The sequence below is a fragment of the Anomaloglossus baeobatrachus genome, chromosome 4, assembly GCF_048569485.1.
Source record: "Anomaloglossus baeobatrachus isolate aAnoBae1 chromosome 4, aAnoBae1.hap1, whole genome shotgun sequence".
Taxonomy (NCBI): Eukaryota; Metazoa; Chordata; class Amphibia; order Anura; family Aromobatidae; genus Anomaloglossus; species Anomaloglossus baeobatrachus.
The window spans coordinates 656,466,266-656,493,860 of record NC_134356.1 but is presented as its reverse complement, the minus strand read 5'-3'; the positions used below and the strand labels follow the sequence as shown (position 1 = coordinate 656,493,860).

Sequence of the window (27,595 nt, the reverse complement as noted above, 5' to 3'; positions counted from 1 at the left end):
TGTGGGGCCCATTATTCTGTACAGAGCTACGTGGGGCCCATTATTCTGTATGAAGGGCTATGTGGGGCACATTATTCTGTATGGAGGACTATGTGGGGCCCATTATTCTGTACAGAGCTACGTGGGGCCCATTATTCTGTACAGAGCTACGTGGGGCCCATTATTCTGTACAGAGCTACGTGGGGCCCATTATTCTGTACAGAGCTACGTGGGGCCCATTATTCTGTATGGAGGACTATGTGGTACCCGTGACTAGGTTGGCCCATGACTTTGACATCCCTGTTTTGAAGGATGAAGGTGTGAATATAACCCCTCCACTCAATATTGTTAGGCCCCTCATAGTCCCCTATTTTAGGGTACTGGGTGTTTGGAATCAGTACTGCCTAAATTATCAAGACGTCTATGAAGATCATCAACATTTTCAATTCTATCACTAACAACAGAAGGAAAAAAAAGCCCAGAGCATTTCTGCGTAACATGAGGGAATAAATGGATGGATACATGAAAAATCATGAGCATGATGACAAGACAGTGATGGGATTATACTGAAGGGAACAAGACAGGATGTAGACAAATGAGAAAAGACCGAGGAAGGAACATGACAGATGATAGAGAGGTGCACAGAGTAACTCAGGAAGGATTAAAAAAAAAAAAAGAAGAAAAATGATTAAATAATACAGAGAGAGAAGGAATTAAGTCAGGACAGAGGCTAGGTGCAGGCTGAAACCTTACTAAATAGTACATGGCGAAAAACAGAGCAAAACGAGGAGATATACCACTGCGAAACGCGTGGAAGATGTTCTGCAATTATGAAACAAAAGTAAATTTGAAAGAAGTTAACATTAGGGGCATTTACTATAGAAAAAAAATAAGAAAAAGCAAAGCAGATGTAGAAAAGATGGAGGACAGGAGATGGTATTGTATTATTAATGATGCCGCCACAGTGTGCACATATAGCAACCCCGCTATACCAGAGCTCCTTCCATTCAACTCGCATGATAATAAATTTAGTGCCAATCTATCAAGTGTTTCAATTAATCTCCCATGTATGAATACACGTTATACATCTTGATTGCATATAATCTGCCCACATTAAACATGCCGCGGGGAAGGATCTCAAGCAGTGAGGGAAGCCGTAAACCTCACAGTACAGAGCCGCAGGGTTTTTCCAGAAACAAAACTTCATTCCAGCAGACGTCGGCTGATTAAACGCTTTTTTCTTGAGAAGGAAATAAAAGGCAGCTAATTCAAACAAATCCAGCCAGGGGCGCCAAGTGATAATGTGTGTGCCGGCCGTGGGAGAAGAGCGATGGGATCATGCTAGTGTCATGGGATGAGCTTACTTGCATACTGATCCGGCAATTATCATGAGCGGGTCACAGGGGTCCGTGCTCGTACGTGTACAGATCATGGATGGGGAGGTATATTACACCGTATCGGGAATCCATATGTGCACGAGGAGAATGCAGAAAAATATCAAGCCGCACCCTGAGGAATCCGTATAGATGTGCGGTATTACACATTACCACAGGTGTATGATAGCGGTGTATGCTGCAAAGAGAACGGAAATATTTACACACTATGCTCTGCATTCCGGAAAAGTGTCCGGAAGTCCTCAAGGAAATTTACAGTCAATTGTTGCCATTGTTATAGATATAATTATCCCTTAGTAGGGCTGATTTCAATAAAAAATAAAATTAAAAAATATAATATATAATGTATATATTACAAACACTGATGACCTAGTCCATTATACCTCAATAAAAACAAGTACTGAGTTACCAATTAATTTATTAGCTATTCCAGTATGAATTGGTGGATCTACTATCTTGGCCATGGTTTCCCAATGCGATGCAACATTGGCCACCATCTCTGAACGCATTTGTTTGTACATCTAGGAGCGAGGTACTTGATAGAATGGGAAAAGAAGGAAATGTCCATGTAACTGGTGAGGTCAGAGTTTCTATTACATCTAATTTTACTTTGGACATCATGGCTCTCGAAGGGGAAACAGTCACTCAAAAGTACAGCCAAGAAGGTTCTACTAAGGTGAGCTGATCAAGACATTTAAGAGTTCCATGAAAATAAGCCATCATAGCAAAACCAGTATGTTCTCGAAATCTTCTAAAGCTGGCCATACTAGACTACCAAGAGCTTCTAAAGCTGGCCATACTAGACTACCAAGAGCTCCTAAAGCTGGCCATACTAGACTACCAAGAGCTTCTAAAGCTGGCCATACTAGACTACCAAGAGCTTCTAAAGCTGGCCATACTAGACTACCAAGAGCTTATAAAGCTGGCCATACACTAGAGTACTAAAATGTTTTTGAGACCTTGCAAAACTGGCCATACTAGCATAGCAGTCAGTTATCAAAATCTTTTAAAGCTGGCCTTACTAAAGTACTAATATGTTATCAAGGTCTTATACAGCTGGCCTTATTAGAGTACCATCTTGTTCTAAACATCTTCTAAAGTAGGCCAAACTAAATAGGTACGAGCTTGATATTGAGAGCTTCTAAAGCGGATCATACTAGAATATCAGTCAATTCTCAAGATCTTCTAAACTTGGCCATACTAGAGTACTTTAATATGTTAAAAAGGTCTTATAAAGCTGGCCTTACTGGAGTACTAGGATGTTCGACATCTTAAGTACCTGCCTGTTATTGAGATCTTCTAAAGCTGGCCATACTAGAGTACTAATATGTTATCAAGGTTGTATAAAGCTGGTCTTACTAGAGTACCAGTCTGCTCTCAACATCATCTAAAGTTGGCCATACTAAAAGTACCAGCTTGATATTGAGCTTTTAAAGCTGGCCATAATAGAATACCAGTCAATTCTAGATATCTTGTAAAGCTGGCCACACTAGAGTACTAATATGTTATCAAGGTTGTATAAAGAAGGCCTTACTAGAACACCAGGATGTTCTCGACATCTTAAGTACCAGTCTGTTATTGAGAGCTACTAAAGCTGGTCATACTAGAATACTAGTCAATTCTCGGGATCTTGTAAAGCTGGCCATACTAGACTACTCACATTTTATTGAGGTCTTCTAAAGTTGGCCATACTAGAGCAGAAGTATGTGGCGCCCCTGACCTGGTCAGGCACCACTGAGTACTGCACCCATGCTGGGGGCAGTACAATACAGGTAATCCAGAAGGATGACTGAGGTGTGGTTACACAGGCGCATAGTAATCAGGTCTCACACATGTACCTTTGGGAGGACTCCTGAGAACTTCCAGAAGGGGGCGTGCCTCCATGTCCACTCAAGGGGTGTGGTAGAGAGCCTGGTTGCTAGGTGGCGTAGGCAGGCACAAAGGGGAAAGAGGAAGAAGGAGGGAGGAGGAGTCTGGAGCAGGGAGTTGAAGAGAGAGGAGTGTGGAAATGGAGCTCAGACAGAGCAGACGTGCAGAACCCACAAGTGAGCCAGTTTAGTGTGGAGCTCAGGGAGAGCAGACGGAGGTCCCTGGAGCTGCTGCAAGCTAACAGCGTCCGCGCAGTGACTACTGACAGGGGAGATCAGTCACCCAGTAGTGCCACCCAAAATCCACCCAAGTTTAAAGAGAGAGCAAACGGGTGGCAGAGTAAGGAGACTGCTGGGGGGGTACCAGGCCCGCACGGGTAACAGGTCCAAGTGCAGAGATAGATTCATCTTTCTTCTGTCAAACCTGCCGGTGGGGGCACTTCAAACCCCCAAGACAACACCACAGAGTCCGCAGCCACGTAGCAAAGTGAGGGCCCATAGTTCACAGGAGGCAAGCAGCCGGAGTGACCTGGTCCAGGCTACAAGCAAACGGGCCGAAACGAGGGGAGCAGCAACTTCCCTGGGTGACCCCCGTAGGGACTGCAAGTCGGGGTCATCACAAACAACAGAAGGGCTAAGGAAGGCGAGTCAGTAGCCACCCTCACAAGTCAGCCTGAAGGACGCCTGGTTCCAGCCTGGTTCATCCCAGCTATGCCCGGGTTACTCACCCTGCCACCATCAGTGAGTAAAACCCCTGAAAGACATTCTGTTTGTGTTTGAGTCATTCTGCGCCTTGTGGTTCCACACTCCTACACAGGGCCCTGGGGCATGCCTCACTCTCGGGAGGCCACTACATCTGACTGCACCCACCATCAGCCCCAGGCACCCCTTAATCTGCAGTGGCGGTCCCCAATGACCACAATACTGAGAGTGGCGTCACGACAATCCTAAGAGAAGGTTCCCTACCTGTGACCAGAACCGTCCCATCACGTGGAGTCCCTAAAGGTAATGCACCGCTACACCGCACCTGTGGGGCTTCACAAGTATATTACGGAGGGCTTCTAAAAAGGTGGCCATACTAGAGTACCAGCCTGGTATCGAGATCTTCTAAAGCTGGCCACACTAGAATGCTAGTATATTACCAAAACCTTCTTAAATTGGCTATAGTGGAGATTTTAGTTGCTTCCCGTCCCCCCCCCCCAAAAAAAAAAATAATAAAACAACCCACAAAACGTTGGCACAGTATGTATTTGACCCTCAACACCTTTATTACAGACCTCTGTAAAGTTTTATCTAACGTGCTGGACTTTGTCATTTTTCCGTACCGTCGTTGAAACATCAGATCTGCCTCTCATCAGTGGAAACAGAGACCAGATATAGATCAACTGGCAATTATTTTAACGCATGGCATTTGTCACCTAAACCAACAACCTGCACAGACCAATGTGCCTCCAACCAGAAAATAAGAGTCTAAAGCCAAAAAGTAAAATTCCTCAGCAGCCAAAAGACCACCAACAAATGACTGTTGACTTACATTTTTCCACATATCACAGAGATTTCTCAATGACCATGATTTTCGGGAAGAGACCCAACCATTTTCAAACCAGTCAATAACCAGTCGTTTTAGTTAGTTGTAAACCAAAAAGGATCATACATGGGGTCAGGTCAGGATTACGTCCAAGCCCCAAATTACACGGAGCCACACAGCCACCAATGAAAGTCTTGGGAGCCATACTGCACCTTCGTATGACACCAATGGTTTTGCTCTTTCAGATACTGAATGCTGAAGTATGCTAGCCTAGACGTTTTGCTTGTAAGGATATTTTCCATATACGGTGGTGTATATAGGCACCATAATGGTGAATAAAGAAGTGCCAATGGTTCTTTACCATAAGAGTCGCTTTTCTTCACAAGTCAACCAGCATTTCTTCACTGGTTTCGGCTATGTTCACACGTTGCGTTTTTGCTGCCTTTTTTCACCATTGAAAGCAATGAGCGAGTTAAAAAACGCAATTGCAACCATGCACTGTATATAAATCAAAAAACACAAAAAAGACGCAGCAAAAATTGCTTTTTTTTTGGAAGAAGCTTTTTTTATTGCCAAGAGAGCAGGTTTTGGCTGCAGTAAAAATGCAACGTGCGCACATAGCCTTACTCCGACATATTCGGCTGTGCGGGTACCTCCTGATCCTCGGTATCATTATACAATGCAGTGTGATCAGGATTTACCACCAGCCTACGAGGGTTTCCTCTGTTACAGAACAGAACATGTGCCTGGAATATTATATCAGTTTCTCGTAGCTGCCTGGAAAGATTTACCGCCGGGTGTGTGTCTGGGAGCAGATTTCATTAACTACAGTGCGAACAACAAGTGCTTCAATTAGGAATTTATGAAGGTGCAGAAATATTTGCAGCCAAATCCAATCAGCGTGTTCATATTCAGCATCATTGGGTAATAACTCGGCACATAATACAGTGCAATACGATGGTGCAGACATAGGCGGGAGCGAAAGAACACGACAATACAGCGAGAATCCGGGGCAGCTCTTGTTTTGGGGTTGTGAAGGATCATTCGGAAATAATTGAGCGTGTCAGCAGGATGCGTCTGTAAGCAGGAATTCCTGGTGTGATGATCACGGCACCGCCCGGGCGAGAGCGGGATCCCGCTTCTCTGCGATATTAAGCCCATCTATTAACCCAAGATGTGCGCTAGGAGACATCTAGATCCCGCAAATCCAGGCAAGAGGACTATCGAGAGCACAGCGTCAGCCTTCAATCTTCTATACGTCGGCTCAGGCCGGGACTCGCTCTTTAATCTAGCATCCATATTAGCAGACATCCAGCACAGATCCCCTGAAATCTTTACACGGTGCAGAAGAGACAATCGTAAAGGTGGACAAATGTATTGGGGTAAAGCCAGAATAGCCAACATTTTATGTAATGTGAATAAGGAATGATGGTTAAAAAAAATAAAATTTTCAGCCAAAGTTGAAACAGTCCCATGTCATCATTTTTGTTATGCATGGTGTTCAGAAACCAATTGTGTAACCAGATAATATTTTAGTGCCACAAAAAAAAAAAAAAAATCCAGTATATCCCCCCCACCTCTAAATGACAGTTTGTAGGATATTGATGGATGGGTTGTCCTTATGCTCATACTCAGTCTTCGCGAGAGCGAGTGTGCGAGAGCATGCAGGTGGAGTGGGACCTGGCATAGAAAGGCCAAGCTGAAGCAAAGTGGGGGCATTGGAAGCCCCGGCCGGACACCAATGCGGGGATCGGAAGGCCCCGGACGGGCCAAAAAGGGGATCGGAAGGCCCCGGACGGGCCAAAAGGGGGATCGGAAGGCCCCGGACGGGCCAAAGAGGGGGTCGAAAAGGCCCCGGACGGACCAAAGAGGGGGTCGAAAAGGCCCCGGACGGACCAAAGAGGGGGTCGAAAAGGCCCCGGACGGACCAAAGAGGGGGTCGAAAAGGCCCCGGACGGACCAAAGAGGGGGGTCGAAAAGGCCCCGGACGGACCAAAGAGGGGGGTCGAAAAGGCCCCGGACGGACCAAAGAGGGGGGTCGAAAAGGCCCCGGACGGACCAAAGAGGGGGTCGAAAAGGCCCCGGACGGACCAAAGAGGGGGTCGAAAAGGCCCCGGACGGACCAAAGAGGGGGTCGAAAAGGCCCCGGACGGACCAAAGAGGGGGTCGGAAGGCCCAGCCGGACCAAAGAGGGGGTCGGAAGGCCCAGCCGGACCAAAGAGGGGGTCGGAAGGCCCAGCCGGACCAAAGAGGGGGTCGGAAGGCCCAGCCGGACCAAAGAGGGGGTCGGAAGGCCCAGCCGGACCAAAGAGGGGGTCGGAAGGCCCAGCCGGACCAAAGAGGGGGTCGGAAGGCCCAGCCGGACCAAAGAGGGGGTCGGAAGGCCCAACCGGACCAAAGAGGGGGTCGGAAGAACCAGCCGAACCAAAGAGGGGGTCGGAAGGCCCAACCGGACCAAAGAGGGGGTCGGAAGAACCAGCCGGACCAAAGAGGGGGTCGGAAGGCCCAGCAAGACTGAAATGGGATCAGAAAACCTGACCAACAGATCTCCCAACTATAGCCATAGCCAGCTGCTTTATTTACACCTGTGAGAAGCAGTTTACTCATGGCAGGAGACTCTAGTCAAGCAGGGTTTTCAGATCCAAGCACGGTGTGTTTTCTCCAGATATGAGAAACCAGCATCAGTGTAACAAATGTTGATCGAAGAAGGATATTTGTCCCCAACAAAAAAATTTGATGTAAAGGATTTTTTTAAAATCACTGTTGTAAAGGGCCATCCTAGATCACAGATTACACAGATCCCTCAGATAGTTTTTCTAAATTGTCATTTGAGCGTATGACATCGTTGTTCAAGACAACGACCTTCACAGGTCAACCCTGAATGACAAATGGTTTGGCAGTCTAGTTCTTCTTCATGTTGGTGTGTTTTTGTATTTTTTAGTTTTTAAGACAACTGTCATCAATCAGATCAAAAAATGTTTTGCCATCTACGAGGTAAAAATACAGGAGCACCATATATTTTTCGGAGTTTTTCTTTTCATTCTTATTCATTTTCCTCATCACGTATGGCCGCTCTTCACTTCTACTGCTTAGGGACATCAGTGCATATGTCGCATTACTTATAGGTGATGAAAGATGTAGCAATTACCGCGGGTCTGAGAGAAATGACGCGTGTAGATTTATGTAATAGACAGTGATTAAGACGGATGTGCTTAGATAATTGCCGATCTATATAAAGAGAGAGTAACAGATGAGCAGGGTAATGTCGCCCAACAAGTATTACAGGTGCTAAACATGGGGGGGGGGGGGGGGACGGGATTTACTTATATACATGTATTTTTGGGTTTTTTTTTAGCTAAGAACATTTTTGCAATTGGGTTTCCTTAAAAACATTGCATTATTTGCCTTCTCAGGCCTGTGTGTTCCACTGGTTCTGTCACATGCATATAAAAAAAAAATAAAAAAATTGCCCAAATCATTTAATGCCCAAAAAGTCAAAAGTTGCCTAAGTCAAGTATTAGAATGAGTATGCTGGAAACCAGCTCTTATTAGGGCTGGAAACGTTTACGATAAACCAGATAAAATTTCGTTATGATGGAAAATGAATTCCATTATTACCGTATGTGGTCAGAGGCAGCTACTGTGTTTCCCCCGAAAATGAGACCTGCCCCGAAAAAAAGCCCTAGCAGGATTTCATATCTTTTGAGAATGACATTCACCGTCACCGCCAGTGTTGAGGCGAAAAGTGGGAGTGGACCCAATGGACCACAGGGGGGACCCGGGGCTTACTTTTTAGTGGGAGGGGCTTAACTAGGCACCCACCGAGAGGCAGACGAGAGGTATCACTCCCAGGGCAGTGACCGGGACTATGGCAGCTGACCCCCAGGACAAGAGATGGACTCCGGTACAGATACAGGAGCAGGAAGATACTGGTGGGATGGCTGAGGTAGACAGGACAGTAAGTATCGACAGGTATGGTGGCACTGCATTGACAGACAGGTATGGGGAGACAGACACAGGAACTGGTGACTGGACAGAAGCACAGGACCTGAAAACTAGCTAGACTGTAAGACCAACTAACTAAGGCGTTGCACAGGAACCTCTCCTAATGGGAGGGTGCCTTAAATATATAGGGCCTCTCAGCCATAGGACAAGAGGCATTTCCGGGAAATGGCGCACCAGCTCTTTAGGAGTAGGGACTATGTGCGCACGCGTGCCCCAAGTACATTCCTAGAGAGCCCGTGCGACATGATTAGGCCCCGGGGGAAGGAGAGAGCAGGAGCACATGTGGACAGCTGCAGGGCAGTGGGGGAGGACACAACCTGGTCGGGGTGGTAAGTTTGCATCCCTTTAGGGACGTCAGCACTACATAAAGTATGCTTAAAATATAAGCCCTAATTGCGGATCATTATACTAATAGGATCCTGAAATAGGGCTTGGGTTTTATGGGTGTATGTTGCCCCTTTGTGTTGCTGTAAGCCCTGAACTTTAGTGTCACATGCCTGGCAGTTAATGGAATGAATATTCACCCCTTACTTGGCAAATAATCACGCCTACCTCTCTGCGGGGGTCAGCGATTGAAGCTTGTAGTAATTAGGGGGGGGGAATGAATATTCACCCCCTCCCCGCCCACCTCTCTGGGCCTGCGTCAGTGATTCACTCAGACCGTTGTATTACAGCCAGAGGATCGCAGAGTAGTGCTCGCACTCTCCTCACCTGAGCATAACAGCTGCATAGAAATACACCCCGACATGCTCTGGTAAGAAGAGCCGCCGGCCAATGTGAGAATTGTGCTGTGATTCTCGGGCAGTAATAGGACAGTGAGTGAATCACTGACATCCGGCACAGAAAGGTGGGAGGGGGAAGGGGGTGAATATTAATTTTTTTCATTAATCACAAGTTCCAATCACTGACTCCGGATACAGAAGCTGTGGAGAATAGGGCAATAGGGTCTTACCAGATAAAACACCAATGATTGATAATTAGGTAAACTCACCTATAAGGGTTGTGCCAGTCACAACGCCTATACTCGCAAGGTGAAAACAGCTGCAGCCCCAAAGTATTCAGAAGGAGATATATAATGGAAACCGGGTGTCACGCCTCGCTTATCACCATTCAGACCGAATAAAATTATTCCATATCTTGACAAGGATATCCTTGTCATTGCTGTATGTCCTGAGGAAGGGGGCTGCCACCCCGAAACGCGTTGACCTGTACTTTGCAATTTGAATAAAGATATGGAATAATTTATTCGGTCTAAATGGTGATAAATGCGGCGTGACACCCGGTTTCCATTATATATCTCTATCACTGACTCAGGCAGAGGGGCGAGCCTTTATTTTTTATTAACGGGCAACCCAATCACTGACCCCCAATACAAAATATAAGACAACCCCCGAAACTAAGCCCTGGCACATCTTTTGGAGTCAAAAATAATATGACTTATTTTCGGGGAAATACGGTACGTTCAAGTTTATGGCTGTTTTAAAGAGGATGTTATTTTGGCAAGACGTCCAAACCATCATTGTCTACAGAGCTGCTGGACCTTTATCTAATAATTCATGACAGTAGACGATAGTGTGGAACCCAATGAAAAATGAAACTGATTATTTTTGGCCCAATTTTCTACTTCTCACCAGTCATCCTAAAGAAGACACATATTCAATAACTGTCGGCAGGATCTGCTGTCCCATCGAATGACTACCGAGATGCCAGATCTTCATCTGAGGACTCCTGTGGAGAGAACATAAACTTTGATCCCTTACAGTTTTCACAATTTTACATTTGTTGGCCAAAAGATTGTTAGACTTAGAAATTAAGGAATATCTATGGCCAAAGATGGTTTACGTTTGGACTTATTTTATTCCCCTCCTTTAGATGATGCCTAGGTTCTCTTTTTGGTCATGTCTTGGGACAGTAGACATCAACGTTTAGACATATGTTTTATTGGACGTGCGCTCTGTGATCACTCTTTGCTCTACAGAAATCCCTCTTCGAATATCACCGGATGCTCATCCCCCTCTCCAGAGAATGTTCTTCATGGCGTTCGCCGTCTTCATAGATTAGTGTAACCTCTAGATCGCTTTCAAGGTTAAAAATCTCAGATGCCCAAAGTGAAGCGGTTGAAAGCCAAGACAAGCTGCGGCATCGCTTACAATTAGCTCTTCCAATTCAGAACAGGATTTACGCTCAATCCAAATCAGTAAGGAATGTGTCAAAGCGAAGAGCGTAACTCGGCTGCAATCAAAAGCTGCACGCAGGAGTCCCGGGGAGCAACCAGATATTGACGAGCTGGTTACGGGAAGAGCGTTACTGTCTAAAGTGGAGGTGGCAGATACCAAGCGGCTTGCTCCACAGATAAAAGAAATACATGCTCCAATTTCTGCTTCTTTTCATCTCATAAGAGAAAGTCAGTAAATTGTATCAGTAGGAGTAGAGGTGCTGGAACCACTAGGAAGAAGATTCCCTATCGGGTCCTTTCGAGCAACCATAAATATCAAAAATGATTGAAGAGTTTTAAAGAAATTTTTTGCCACTTCAGTATGTGATGACCCTCACCTAGGATATGATATTGCCGACTGAGTGTGTGGTCCAAGCATTAACCCCCCCCCCCTAATAAATAGAACAAGGGGCTGCAGAGATAGCAAAAGCATAACGACCTCTTCCGAATGGTTTCCCGCACAGCACTTGATTGAGCTCATTACCATACTCATCTTTCTAAGCCTTAAAGGGGACTTCCATGATTAGTAAATTATATCATACACTACGAAATGGGGTAAAAAAAAAAACAAAAAAAACCCCCTTAGATCCATTCTTCTACAGTACATGATTGTACATGAATACGTAGAGTGTTCAGCGTAAATGAGTACACCATTTCCATTTTCTATAGGATCCCATACGAAATACTCCCACAAATATGGGCCGTGGAAAACAAATTTATTTTGCACACCCAAAAAAAAAGTTAAAATTTCCTAAACAATTCATTGAATATGCTGCTGCAAACACAAGTGCACCCCCAATAAAATCTTAAGCACACAGCTAAAATAAAGACTACAAATTCGAATGAACAAGAATATTCCACCACAAATGCCAGTCCATGCATACTATAAAATGGCATTACTTTAATAAAAAAAAAAAAAAAAAAAACAACCTTTCCCATTTCATACTGTCAGCAATGGCCCCACATGTAAAAGAAATGCCAGAAATGATACCACATCTAAGAACTGTCACAAGATCTGAGATAAAAATATTTTCTTTGTTCCACAAGAAAGGTAAAGGCTACAAGAAGATCAGCAAAGTTTTACTCAACAGAATAGGTAGCAAACATTAGTTTAAAACATTAACACAGATGGATATCTCAAATGGGACGTCCAGACCGACGATGGAAGACAAACACCTGAATAGGAGTGTCTTCTGGTGTAAAAGGGTTGAAGAACATTAACATGCAACTTCACTGAAGTTAAAGGTGGAAAGTCAATCCAGGATGAGTGGCACAATACGGCACACATTGCATGGCTGTCATCCATGGAGGAACCCTCTCCTAAATCACATGCACAAAAAGCCCACCTACAATTTGCCAGGACCCATGCTGAAAAATATGAAGACTACTGGAACTCTATACTGTAGAGTGATGAGACCAAGATGAAGGTTTTTGGAACTGAAGACTCCAAAACTATATGGTACGGAGCACAAAGTAAAATGCCTGGTGCGTAAAGTGAGACCTGGTGGTGGGGTACATGTGGGGTACATGAGCTGCTGGTCACTGTACATATGTGGGGTACATGAGCTGCTGGTGTATGGTAGGTACGATGGTGACGTATTAAAATTTTGCGATGAGTCATTTCTGCATTTTTTTTCCTCTGGACAACTGGTCACAGTTATATCTAAAAGGTTAACCATCCGTAAAGGACAAGTGATTGAAATCATTCATAAAACCCTCCCGTCTCTACAGGAATCTGACAGGCGACGGCTTCTTTCATCAGTCGATCATAGTGCTTTTTAAGCAGTAAAAATCATGCAATAATACAGCGCTAATGCTCATTAAATCAGAAAGTGAAAGGCGAACCTAAAAATAATGACAATTTAGTATGATTGGCAGTGATTACCGCTAATCTATAACTTGTTTTATGGATTAGCGGCTGCGGTGTTTGCCGACACACGACCTCTACATTAGGGCATCTAAGAAAAAAAATAAAAAGTACTCGTATAGCACATTCCATCTATGAGTCCTCTTAGCCATTTATCAAAAATGAGACTTAAATAAAACCACCGATTTTGTCTTCAACTTGAATAATGTCGCACTTACAGGGTAAAACTGAAAAGAGGAATTGGCAATTTACAGAAATATGTAATTTTTGTTTGGTGTAAATGTAAATACCGCTGTTCTGAATCCGGAGTTGCTTTTCTTATGTTCCTGCGCCTCTCCATTCCGGAGATACGGTCCCCTCTTCCCTGGGAATAAATCTAGCCTCGTTAACCAAGTGGAAGTGATCCTCAAGAAGAACCACCCCCCTTTGGCTAAGGAGGACCATTTACAAAGATGGGGCCATATCTTTAGAAACAGAGAGGAGCAGAAACAAGAGAAAAGCAGAGCCGGATTCAGGAGAACGGTGGCATTTAAACCAGTTATAATTATATTATTATTATTAGACACGTCCTAAACTGTTTTTTTGGTATAGACTCCACAAAGAGTACCTTAAAGTGTCATATATATATATATATATATATGACACTTTAAGGTACTCTTTGTGGATAGATATATATATATATATATATATAGTGGCTAAGTCTTAGCTCAGTTAAGGTCAGAAACGCCAAGGTTTTGGGATTTTGAGCAGGATTTGGAGACTTTCTTCTTAGTTTCTGATCCAATGATATCCAAATTAGCAGGTCAGCTTTAATTAGTCAAAGGGCACAGAGAATACGACTGCACTGTACCCACTGATTAAGTTTATACAAGTAGGACAAAAACTTATGTAACTCCATCCATTTAATGGATACATAGCGTAAAGTTTTTGAAAATGTATTCCGCTGTGCCGCGATACCTGCTCTCCCCTACTAGAGGGGTCATTTTATTATATAGTTGTAACTACAGGTGGTGCCATCATGGAGAACTCATGACATCACATTTAAAAAAGTGTTACATAAAGTAGGTCTGTAAAGAGAATTAGAGATGAGTAAACCTGATTGTTCAGTTTTCGCACCGTACACCAACTTTTAAAAAACAAGGTTTGGGTCAGAGGATTGGATGCTGTACGAGTGAACACAACTCACGTGAGCAAACTGCTCGGGTACGCTCGGTGCTCAGCCCTGTGCAAGCCACATGCAGTGTTTGAACGGCGCACACTGGGGGTAACAAGTTTGAAAAGCCCACCAACCCGGCTCTAGAAGTGACCTGCTAATGGTTGGCCGTATGTGGACACTGGACAGAGACTTAACCTGCCAAAGACTTGATCCGGGTTCGGGTCAAGCGCAAACCTGTGGAGCTAGGCTTGTTTATTGCCGGCAAACCGATCCTCGACGGAACCGCTCATCTTTAGCCAGGATTTCACCCCCTCAAACTATGTGCATGTCCAGTTACATGGCCAGTCCATTCCTTTGTTAATTAAAACGCTGATTTCTCAATAATATGCAAATGAGGCTGAAGGACTATGGTATATATATATATATGAAGCCTCCGTCACCCCAGCTCTATCCCCGCCTCCTTCTGCTTGACTGACTGCTCCTTTCCCTGAAGCCACACCGCACAAAAAACAGTCAGTCGAGCAGGAGGTAGATATAAGTTCATTGTGAAGTGTTTATTATTGTAAGCAAGTTATGGTGACGCGTGCAACGTTTTGACCATCCCGAGTCTTAAGAGTGCGGCAAATATAAACCTTCATTGTGAAAAAGGGACGCCACCCTGTTTCACCGACACCTCCTACAACCAATCACTGAGTGCAAACCAATTTTTATTTCTTTTTATAGTGAAGGAGTTTGTGGCGTTTAGTGAGCAATAGAGTTGGAGTGACAGAGGCTTCAGATCTACAAATAGCTCTTCGGCCTCATGTAAAAAGGTATTGATGGACTTCTTTTTGTAAGAGCAACATGTAGAGGCGGACATATTAGTTCAACCTGTGCAGCCACACAAGGGCCCAAGAGGTTGGAGGGTCAGTTTCTACATCCAAAGTTATTGCAATTGTGGTTTTTGATGGGCAATTGGACTGAAAAGGGCCCATTTACGGTTGTTGCACAGAGGTCCTTTTCTATCTGTGTCCACCACTGGCAACATGCACATTTAAATAGTTTGGAAGGGGGTAGGAAGGGGTGGAATCTACTGATTGAATCCCTTTTAACACTTGTAAATTACACTACAGTTCAAAAGTTTGGGGTCACTTAGAGATTTCCTTATTTTTGAAAGAAAAGCACATTTTTTTTTTCAATGAAGCTAACATTGAATTAAACAGAAATACTCTATACATTGTTAAGGTGGTAAATGACTACTCTAGCTTCAAACGTCTGGTTTATAATGCAATACCTACATAGGTGTATAGAGGCTCATTTCTAACAACCACCACTCCAGTGTTCTAATGGTACATTGTGTTTGCTGTGTTAGAAGGCAAATGGATGTTTAGAAATCCCTTGAAAACCCTTGTGCAAGTATGTTAGCACAGCTGAAAACAGTTTTGATGATTAGAGAAGCTATAAAACTGACCTTCCTTTGAGCTAGTTAAGAATCTGGAGCATTATATTTGTTGGTTCCATTAAACCCACAAAATTGCCAGAAAAAGAGAACTTTCATGTGAAACTCGACAGTCTATTCCTATTCTTAGAAATGAAGGATCTTTCATGCGAGAAATTACCAAGAAACTGAAGATTTCCTACAACGGTGTGTACTACTCCCTTCAGAGGCGAGCACAAACAGGCTCTAACCAGAGTAGAGAGAGAAGTGGGAGGCCGCGCTGCACAACTGGGCAACAAGACAAGTACATTAGAGGCTCTAGTGTGAGAAATCGACGCCTCACAGGTCCTCAACTGGCAGCTTCATTAAATAGTACCCGCAAAACGCCAGTGTCAATGTCTACAGTGAAGAGGTGACTCCGGGATGCCGGCCTTCAGGGCAGAGTGGCAAAAAAAAAAAAAAAAAGACATATCTGAGACTGGCTAGTAAAGGAAAAGATTAATATGGGCAAAAGAGCACATTGGACAGAGGAAGATTCAAAAAAAGTGTTATGGACAGACGAATCGAAGTTTGGATCACACCGAAGAACATTTGTGAGACGTAGAACAACTGAAAAGATGCTGGAAGAGAGACTGATGCCATCTGTCAAGCATGGTGGAGGTAATGTGATGGTCTGGGGTTGCTTTGGTGCTGGTAAAGTGGGAGATTTGTACAAGGTAAAAGGGATTTTGAATAAGGAAGGCTATCACTCCATTTTGCAACGCTATGCCATACCCTGTGGACAGCGCTTGATAGGAGCCAATTTCATCCTACAAACAGGACAATGACCCAAAGCACCCCTCCAAATTATGCATGAACTATTTAGGGAAGAAGCCGGCAGCTGGTATTTATCTGTAATGGAGAGGCCAGCCCAGTCACCAGATCTCAACCCTATTGAGCTGTTGTGGGAGCAGGTTGACCGTATGGCACCAAAAAGTGCCCATCAAGCCAATCCAACTGGTGGGAGGGGGAAGCACGGGGCGAAATATCTCCAGATTACCTCCGCAAATTAACAGCTAGAATGCCAGAGGTCTGCAAAGCTGGAATTGCTGCAAAGGAGCATTCTGTGCCGAAAGCAAAGTGTGAAGAGAAAATTATTATTCCAAGTAAAAAAAAAATCATTATTTCTAACCTCGTCACTGTCTGGACGATATTCTCTATTCATTATGCAGCTCATCTGATAAATAAAAGTCTGATTTTTCATGGAAAAGACAAGATTGTCTGCGTGACCCCAAACTTTTGAACTGTAGTGTGTGTCCGTGAAGGTTTTACATCTATTTTATGGTTATTTCTTGAGTACGGCCGTCTGTGCGCTTGTCGACGTCGCTCACTCTTCATCAGATTTCCTTCGTGTCACCTCCAGCATCGTGAGAACTGAATTGCTATTTAATTTATTCTCTGTACTTTTGAATAATTACTCTGCTCTCGCTCGGTGATGACTAAGCCGCCGATGCACTTCTGTTATTTATTTATTTGCTGTAAATCCAGTTGTCGTCTGTTAATCCAAACACGGGAAATAACCTTATAGTTAAGCATTTCCTGTTATTTTTAACCCGCTCATTAAATTAACAGCATCCATATGTTGTCACAGACAAAAGAAAAAAAAAATTCAAAAGAGGGAAATCCGGGTCACATTCCTGCTCTTTATAGAACATAGTGAGCGATGGTGATGTCATCAGTGATGTCATCGCAAACCTTACAATACAAATCCATAGAACATCAGACCGTACAGATCCCGCTTATTTGATTTCTTCAACAATCTACAATTTCTCTCCAGATTTTGTGAAACCGCGAAAAGCTAAGGGTTGGAGACTATCAAAGGGCAAAATCCCCATAATCCCAGCTCGCACAGGCACACTTCACTCTGCCCTGTTGCAGGAAAAGCAGAAAACATAGGTGCGCCTGCGCGAACCAGCAAGTTCTCTGCGCAGGAGTGAGATTTTGCCCGGCAATATGGATGAAGCAGGTGACATCATCCACATTGCCGGGCAAAATCTCGCCCCTGCGCAGAGAACACACAGTTTAGTGCAGGCGCACCTATGTTTTCAGCTCTACCCGCAACAGGGCAGAATGAAGAGCACAAGCACGAGCAGGGAATATGTCTGCGCACGTGCAAGATTTTGCTGGCGATCTGGATGAAGCAGGTGACGTCATCCACATTGCCAGGCAAAATGTCGCGCCTGTCCAGAGAACTCGTCAGTTAACGCAGGTGAACCTATGTTTTCAGCTCTACCCGCAAGAGGGCAGAATGAAGTGCAACCTGCGCACACGCAAGATTTTGCCGGCGATAGAGATGAAGCAGGTGACATCTACATTGCCGGCCAAAATCTCGCGCTTGTGCAGAGAACTCGCCAGTTAGGTTCGCCTGCGCTATGTTTTCGGCTCTACCCACAACAGGGCAGAATGAAGTGCACCTGCACGAGGCGGGAATATGTCTGAATACGCACAAGATTTTGCCGGCTATAGGGATGAAGCAGGTGATGTCATCCACATCACCGAGCAAAATCTTGCGCCTGCGCAGAGAACACGTCAGTTAGCGCAGGCGCACCTATGTTTATGGCTCTACCCGCAACAGGGCAGAATGAAGTGCACCTGCGCACGCGCACGATTTTGCCGGCAATAGGGATGAAGCAGGTGATGTCATCCACATCGCCAAGCAAAATCTTGCGCCTGTGCAGAGAACACGCCAGATCGCGCAGGCTCACCAATGTTTTCAGCTCTACCTGCAACATGGCAAAGTGAAGCGCACCCGCGCGAGCTGGGAATGTCTGCGCAGGAGCAAGATTTTGCCCGCCTACATGGATGGCGCCCAAGGAGTCATCCATATCAATCAGCATAGGAGGAGGGCGAAAGGAGGGACATCAGGTGCAAATTAGAACGCCCATCGGACTGGACAATTTACATACAGGTCGGTAGATTTGTAAAAGGTATCTGTAGGGTCTACGGGGGGGGGTGGGACTCAGGGGGTAATATGCACCTTTACAGAATGCATTACAGGCGCTGCTTAAAAGATGCTAATTTTAGTCTAGAAGGCCCAAATCTGGAGACAGGTTCCCTTTAACGATGTGAGGTATCAGTTATGAGGTGTCTCAAGCCGCTAGCGTGAAAAAAAGCAATGGTGAAATGAGATGCAAACAGAACAAGAAGGCTGCAAAACCCACTGTGGCCAATAAAAAAAAAATGAATAATAAAAAATGATGAAGTTATTGTAAAAATATAATTTAATGCTTAATTTACTGACAAAAACAAAACAATTAAGAAATATTGATTTCTTCACAAAACCGTGAACGAAGGAGCTGTGTTTACGACGTTGAGCCTTGTTTCTGTGCCAGAACAAAACAATGCCAGGAAAAGTTACCAAGTTGAGGAAATGGCACTTCCTATGGGACACAGACAGGTCAAGGGGGTAAGGTAATAATATAGTAATGTCTAATAATCAGAGTTAAAAGGTTTGTGGAGGGGTTCTTTTGCATAGTTTTGCTTAAAAAGGAACAGACCAGATTGAGTCAACTTCTCCCCTTTTTATCTGGTTTCAGGTGTGATTTCCATATTGCCCACACCGGTTTCTTGCCACAGGTGAGTCTGAATGAGCATCACATGCTTGAAACACATTTGAGTAGCCACAATTTTGGAAAGGTGCAATCAATTTTGTCTGGCTTATCTGAAATTATGTCCAATTTGCATTTTTTTTGCCCTCTATTTTTTTGTGTTGTCCCAATTCATGTATAACAAAACATTTGTAATGGCAATCATTTTCTGGGAAAATATTAACGATTCCAAATTACGCACCAGATACTTTCCAGTGTTCTAGCTCTATAAACCATACAAGGTCCCAAAGGACATTGTTGTTCAACATAATGGTCAACAGACCCGTTTGTCGGAAAATGGGTTCCTAGGGGGGAGTCCTAAGGGAGGGTCTTAAATGTCCCCATTTTGGTCAATAACACGTCGACACGTATTTTACAAAAGGTTCTGTCACTTATCGACTGTTAAATTAAGTCTTGTGCCCTATGATGTCCCAAACTTTGGATTTTTTTTTTTTACAATGTGCATCCAGCTGAAGTCTTCATTTCTCAGTGTTGGCACAACAGTCAGTTTGGCAGGCAATTTTCATTATCTTTGATAAGTCGTGACGGCTGGTGCCATGGATGGAGAATAGAACAATTGTTGAGTCACAGTCACATTGAATCAGATTAGGATTCAGTGCATTTCACGTAGTCCCGATGGAACAAGCGGTGCCCGCAGCCCGAGCCTCTGCGTCATGCCAGCCCTGTAGTCTTCACTACACAGCGAGGCTATCAGTGTTGCTCCTCACAATGGAGGAATACACAAAACTGATTGTTTCTGTAGAAGAAATTGTAAACCTTGCTGGTTTGTGTCCGGATATGATAACGTAAAAGGTATTCAGAAGAAAGCAAGTCACTGCACTATCACAGGAGACAACAGTAATAAAAGGGTCGGGAGAGGAGTCTGCAAGACTCAGGACCCAAAACATTGAGCATGGCAAGGACTCTTCGAACAAACACAACCAGATCCAGGGGAGATGGATGGAGGGTCCACACATACCCCATTTTTTGCAGTTACAGGAGATTATTCCCTCGTTTGGAGAACACATGCACACCCGACTGAGCCCAGCGTGCATGTGTATGGCGGTGGTGGTGGTGGGGGGGAAAAAAAAAAAAAAAAAAAAAAAAAAAAAATAATCGCTGAAAGAAGTGGCTTCTTCCAAAGAAGTCTATGGCCATCTCTTGATCTGCTATCAATCTGATGTCTATGGGCTCAGCATGGGGCACCTCAGACATCCACCATTGAAAGAGACGAGGACTAGACTATCCATATTCCTCTAGTGGTCACCTGTGTTACACAACCACCAAGATTCGGTTCAGCACCCAAAACCCTGGCGGGCTGGTTGTTTTCCCGATACGGGAAGGGGGGGGTTAATTCATCCAAAAACGATTCTCTAGCTGTAAAAGGAAACTCAAAAGTGCTCAACTAGAGCGCCCCAAGCCTCTGCTATGAAGTCTGTATGCCCTGATCGGGTTTTGTTTGACTGGGATTTATTTTAAAAGGAGAGCACCATGAGGCACCCATGGTGCTCATTCATTTATTTTATCCTTGGAGGTTGTAGGCAAATTTTTATAATCAGTCTAACATGGTTTTATATTAAATTGGCGTCCCGATACGATAGGGTATAAATGTATGATCTCTAGGATTTCCATTTTTGGGATCCCCCTAGTCAAGTGAATGATGTGTGCTCAAGTCTCTAATGTAGTGCAATAGTGATCGCAGTCATCGTCATATGGGACTCATGGAAGACCATCTCCGACATGCACACAGAAATACAGAGTGGTGATCGAGCATGTACGCCAGCGCTTCATTCACACCAGTTCATTGAATCATCAGACCCCTTAGTAATCACTTTATTTCCTTGTCTTTGGGAAACACCTTTAAATCTATGACACCCCCTCCAAAAAAAATAAATCTCAGCTCTAACCTAAAGCATGTAATACAAGAGGTTCACCCTATGGTCAATATCTAGGGGTCGGAAAAGATTATTCCAACAGGATGAAATTCCATCCATCAGTTGGAAAAGGTAACCATATCCTATTCTGTTTGCCCATCGCCATCTTCCACAGATGTATATGGAGAGAGTTGAGGGCACGTTGACGGCACCATTATGCCCATATAGTGTATGGAGAGAGTTGAGGGCACGTTGACGGCACCATTATGCCCATATAGTGTATGAGGAGAGTTGAAGACACGTTGACGGCACCATTATGCGCATATAGTGTATGGAGAGAGTTGAGGACACGTTGACGGCACCATTATGCCCATATAGTGTATGAGGAGAGTTGAGGACACGTTGACGGCACCATTATGCGCATATAGTGTATGGAGAGAGTTGAGGACACGTTGACGGCACCATTATACCCATATAGTGTATGGAGAGAGTTGAGGACACGTTGACGGCACCATTATGCCCATATAGTGTATGAGGAGAGTTGAGGACACGTTGACGGCATCATTATGCGCATATAGTGTATGGAGAGAGTTGAGGACACGTTGACGGCACCATTATGCCCATATAGTGTATGGAGAGAGTTGAGGACACGTTGACGGCACCATTATACCCATATAGTGTATGGAGAGAGTTGAGGACACGTTGACGGCAAAATTATGCCCATATAGTGTATGAGGAGAGTTGAGGACACGTTGACGGCACCATTATGCGCATATAGTGTATGGAGAGAGTTGAGGACACGTTGACGGCACCATTATACCCATATAGTGTATGGAGAGAGTTGAGGACACGTTGACGGCACCATTATACCCATATAGTGTATGGAGAGAGTTGAGGACACGTTGACGGCACCATTATGCCCATATAGTGTATGGAGAGAGTTGAGGACACGTTGACGGCACCATTATGCCCATATCGTGTATGGAGAGAAGGTGGAGGGCACGTTGACTGCACCATTATGCCCATATAGTGCTCTGTTCTGGTAATCAATGGACATCTGACCAATTTAACAAACACCTGGTAATAATCACATCCCACCTCTAGGGGGAAAGAAGGTTCCCAGACATGCCCAATCATCCAGAAGATAAACTATAAATCTGAACGTCTATACTAGCAGAGGGGCCAAACAACTGAGCCATATGGACAATAGTTGATTTTTTTACATGGCTGATTATGGACAAAAGTCACCAATTTGAGGGTCCAAATTAGAGGAGGCAGAAGACTAAGCCATCAGGCCAAATATATCCATACGCCAAATTATGGCAACCTGATGTCATATAAAGAGGTCTCTAGTAGCTTGTGGGGGCAACTATATATAAAGACTACAGAAACCATGCACACCAGACGCCAACCTAGCTTTTTTGGTAGTCAATAAGAATGTTCTAGAAATTAATGGAAGAACCCAATAAGTTAGGAAGCCACCGCAAATCACTGCCTGGAGTAAAGAAGACCTCCGCCTACATACCGGTGTTTATGGCTTGCATGGCTGTTGCTGGTGGTCCCGTGGAAAGACGACGGCCAGGACATTCTGGATTTCCTCAAGCCGGGTCGGTCACTCGTGTCCATGGCGTCGGCTCTTTCCATCTGCCGGTGTGGGTGGCGATCTGTGTCCGAGTAACCCCGATGTTTTATTCTGATGGGTGTCCGTGGTTGCCTCCATAGATGCTGTGGAGGTTTCAGGGTGGCTTGTCCCTCCCGTGGAACGGGAAGAGAAAGCGAGAGACTTTTTTTCGTGCAGGTCGGTACTTCCATCATTGTGCAAAACAAACAAAAAATAACACGAATAAAAAGATTAAAAAAAAAAAAAAAAAAGCCAAAACAAAAAAATATGGCAAAAAACAAAAAAAATATATATTAAAAAAAATAAATAAATAAAAATCTGGAGAAAAAAAATTAGTAATAAAAATAAAATATTGGATCTGTCTGACTGTTCACGTCACCGGTCCATCTATTAGGAGTACTTTAAAAAAAAAAAAAAAAAAAAAAAAGGAAATCAAGGGTTAACAAGCTTTGCAAAACATATATATAAAAAAGGAGATATAAAAATAAAGGAGGCAATAGAATTGGAATAAAAATAATAAAAAAAATTCTGGTTCGAAGCAAAAAAAAAAAAAAAAAAAATAGAAAAATAAAGGCAGGTCGTGATTATTGAGACGAAGCAATTAGCAATATGAGATCTATATATGGGGGGACGCGGCGCCGCTCCTTACGGGATGGCGGTCTATTTTTAGACGAATTTCCTAAAATCGAGGCGTCGAGCTTTATCATGGAGAGATCCTATAGAATATTTTGCTCTCCAAGTCTCTTCTTCTCCGCAGATTATTGCTTAGGTTATTGCCAGGGGGGATTATTGCACATAGGATGCCATCAGATCCTATAAGGGGGGCTGCAAACTGGCATCTAGTGCAAAGGTGATAAATCATATAGGATCTGCCTGCACTCCAGCACTGGGGTCCATGCACTTCATCCTGTGGGGGTCTTCATGCCCATGCATCACAGCAATGCCAGCTCCTGGGCACCATGCACCAGCCCTGGGGTGTGCCCCTGCTCCTATCCCACCAGCGGGCACCACAGCAGCCGGGCTGGACCGGAATGCACAGAGCCCCGCTGCCCCTCACTCCTCTTCACACGGGGTTGGCATCCCTCATCATTCTGCCAAGGAAAACTCTCCGTCCCGAGCGTCTGCACCGGTCTTGTGGGGTCTCCTCATAAGTGCACGGACCAAATGGGATTTCGTAGCACGGAGGCTTCATTAGGTAAAAAGACGGCATCGTCCATCCTGTTCTCCGCCGGCTCCGAGTCGGTAATCCCCGTGTGGAAAAAGCCGGAGCGGCGTGTCCCTGCCTCCTCTCTCAGCCCAGACTGCTGGGCGACTGACAGAACTCTGCCAGGTGTCCCCCGCCTCCCTTCAGAAAAGTGCTGTGACGTCACGCGGGAGGCGGGCCGCTCAGAGCTCGGCTCCTCCCTCTCCTCTCTTTGCTAATACCAATAGGCAGAAGGGGTTTCTGTGAGCCACGCCCACTAGGGGAGACACGTGGGGTCCCTGAGACTAGAAGTTATGAGGTTTTTATTTATTTTTTTTTAATATTATTTCCAATTTTTCTTGTTTTTTTAATCTAATAATAGAGAAACCTCATTACTCAGCTTTGTCTTATTGACCAGTTAATGTCCTTACTGGAATTTATTCTGAGCCCCTCTAATTATGGGGCCCATAGCTAAAGTCCTAATTGCCCCCCGGCCCCCAAAAAAGGTCACAAATCAGCGTATCTCACAACTCTGCAGCCCCTACAAAGTAATGTTCCTCCAATTGAGGCCGCGTAGTGTTCCCACGCACTGATACCCCTTCCATGACCTCCTTATACTATGATACCAACAAAAGTGCCTCCAAACACTGCATGAAGGTATGATACCCCCACAGTGGATTCCTCCATAGCACAGTTTGATGACCTACCCTACAGTACACCCCCATTCTGCATAGTATGGAGACCCCAACATAATATGATAGCCCCGACGTAGCCCTCCATACAGTATAATGGCCCTTTGTCACGCACAGAAGTGTGGACTCACTGTGCCACGGGACCGGGCTCACCCTGGAGGGACGTAACTAAGAGACTACTCTGTCTTCACTAGCGCCTCTGATAGTGAGAATAGGCTTGTGCTGCTGGTAGCCGCCAGGTACCGCTCCAAGGGAACGCTCAGTACAGTAGCAGTTGCCACCAAAGAGTCAGGGACGCTGGTACAGATTAGGGAGATGGACAGAGCAGGACCACAGGTTGGAGAGGATCTGGGTGCTGGTACCAAGAGGATGGCTGGTGTAGGCTAGTCAGGGTCTGGCTTTGGCACACTGGTTCAGGTACAGGTGGAATAGTCTGGAGCAGGACACAGCCACAAGATATGAACACAGAATACTGGATACCGATACTGGGCAACAGCACAGGACACAGGTAATGGATACTGGATACCAATACTGGGCAACAGCACAGGACACAGGTAATGGATACTGGATACCAATACTGGGCAACAGGACAGGACACAGGCACTCGTTACCGATACTGGGCAACTGGACAGGACACAGGCACTCGTTACCGATACTGGGCTGGACAGGACACGACCATTGGATACTGGATACGAGTACTAGGCAATGGGACAGGACATGGCCACTGGATACCGGTACTGGATAATGGGACAGGACCCGGGCATTGGATACCAGTACTGGGCAACAAGACAGGACATGGGCACTCGATAGTGGATGCCAATACTGGGCTATGGGACAGGACCTGGGCACTGGATACTGGATCCCAATACTGGGCAAAAGGACAAGTCATGGCCACTGGATACCGTTACTGGGCAACAGGACAGGACATGGGCACTCAATACTGGATACCAATACTGGGCAGCGGGACAGGCCACAGCCACTGGAACCTGGATACCAATCCTGGGCAACAGGACACGCCATGGCCACTGTATACTAGATACCGGTACTGGGCTACGGAACAGGTCCCGGGCAATGGATACTGGATCCCAATACTGGGCAATGGGATAGGAAACGACCACTGGATACCGTTACTGGGAAATGGGACAGGACATGGGCACTGGATCCTGGATACCAATCCTGGACAACAGGATGCGACATGGCCACTGGATACTGCATACCGGTATTGGGCAATGGGACAGGACATGGCCACTGGATACTAGATACTAATACTGGGCGACAGGACAGGACACGTGCACTGGATGATGAATACCGGTACTGGGCAATGGGACAGGACGCGGCCACTGGATAATGGTACTGGGCAAGGGGACATGACACAGAAACACTTGACACTGAATACAGATGCGGGATACAGGACATGGGTACTTGATATGGGACAGGATACAAATACAGGTAACACACACAGTATGACAGGGTCATAAACATTATGGCAAAGGTATCTGCCAAGGGTGGGAGGGTGCCCTAAATACCTAATCTCTCCCAGCGATAGGCTAGAGACCTGACGTAATGTAATTGAGAGTGTTGCCCCTCGAAGACGCAGGAGGTGCGCACTCTGCCAGGAGTAGAAGTCAGAAGAAGGTGAGAGTGGCGGTGTACTTGCTGGGAGGAGGAAGTGGAGCAGTGCAGGGGCACTGCTGCTAGTGTTACACCCTTACACCAGACCACACATATGTATGAACTGTATAATTGGCCAACACACAGAGCTCTCATGGCTCCTACATAGTCCTCCATACAGAAAAATGGGATCCACATAGTCCTCCTCCATACAGAATTATGGGCCCCACATAGCCCTCCATACAGAATAATGGGCCCCACATAGCCCTCCATACAGAATAATCGGACCCACATAGTCCTCCATACAGAATAATGGCCCCACATAGCCCTCCATACAGAATAATGGGACCCACATAGCCCTCCATACAGAATAATGTGCCCCACATAGCCCTCCATACAGAATAATGGCCCCACATAGACCTCCATACAGAATAATGGGCCCCACATAGACCTCCATACAGAATAATGGGCCCCACATAGCCCTCAATACAGAATAATGTGCCCCACATAGCCCTCCATACAGAATAATGGGCCCCACATAGCCCTCCATACAGAATAATGGGCCCCACATACAGAAAAAAGGGCCCCACATAGTCCTCCATACAGAATAATGGGCTCCACATAGTCCTCCATACAGAATAATGGGCCCCACATAGCCCTACATAAGAATAATGTGCCCCACATAGCCCTCCATACAGAATAATGGGCCCCACATAGCCCTCCATACAGAATAATGGGCCCCACATACAGAATAAAGGGCCCCACATAGTCCTCCATACAGAATAATGGGCTCCACATAGTCCTCCATACAGAATAATGGGCTCCACATAGTCCTCCATACAGAATAATGGGCCCCACATAGCCCTACATAAGAATAATGTGCCCCACATAGCCCTCCATACAGAATAATGGGCCCCACATAGCCCTCCATACAGAATAATGGGCCCCACATACAGAATAAAGGGCCCCACATAGTCCTCCATACAGAATAATGGGCTCCACATAGTCCTCCATACAGAATAATGGGCTCCACATAGCCCTCCATACAGAATAATGGGCCCTACATAGTCCTCCATACAGAATAATGGACCCCACATAGCCCTCCATACAGAATAATGGGCCCCACATAGTCCTCCATACAGAATAATGGGCCCCACATAGTCCTCAATACAGAATAATGTACCCCACATAGCCCTCCATACAGAATAATGGGCCCCACATAGCCCTCCATACAGAATAATGGGCCCCACATACAGAATAAAGGGCCCCACATAGTCCTCCATACAGAATAATGGGCTCCACATAGTCCTCCATACAGAATAATGGGCTCCACATAGCCCTCCATATAGAATAATGGGCCCTACATAGTCCTCCATACAGAATAATGGACCCCACATAGCCCTCCATACAGAATAATGGGCCCCACATAGTCCTCCATACAGAATAATGGGCCCCACATAGTCCTCAATACAGAATAATGTACCCCACATAGCCCTCCATACAGAATAATGGGCCCCACATAGCCCTCCATACAGAATAATGGGCCCCACATACAGAAT

At 45.2% G+C, this 27,595-nt stretch overlaps 1 protein-coding gene across 2 annotated transcripts in view; it reads right to left on the bottom strand.

Moving 5' to 3' along the window:
• Positions 1 to 27,595, bottom strand: part of PDE4A (phosphodiesterase 4A) — a 1,076,361-nt gene that overhangs the window by 289,620 nt on the left and 759,146 nt on the right. Inside the window, exon 1 of one of the 2 annotated variants that reach the window (XM_075346505.1) lies at positions 22,455 to 22,744. The exons of the other annotated variant lie outside the window; for it this stretch is intronic. Coding sequence (XP_075202620.1) covers positions 22,455 to 22,744 — 290 coding nt within the window. Of the gene's footprint in view, positions 1 to 22,454; positions 22,745 to 27,595 lie in introns of those variants that run through there. 2 annotated transcript variants of the gene reach the window in all.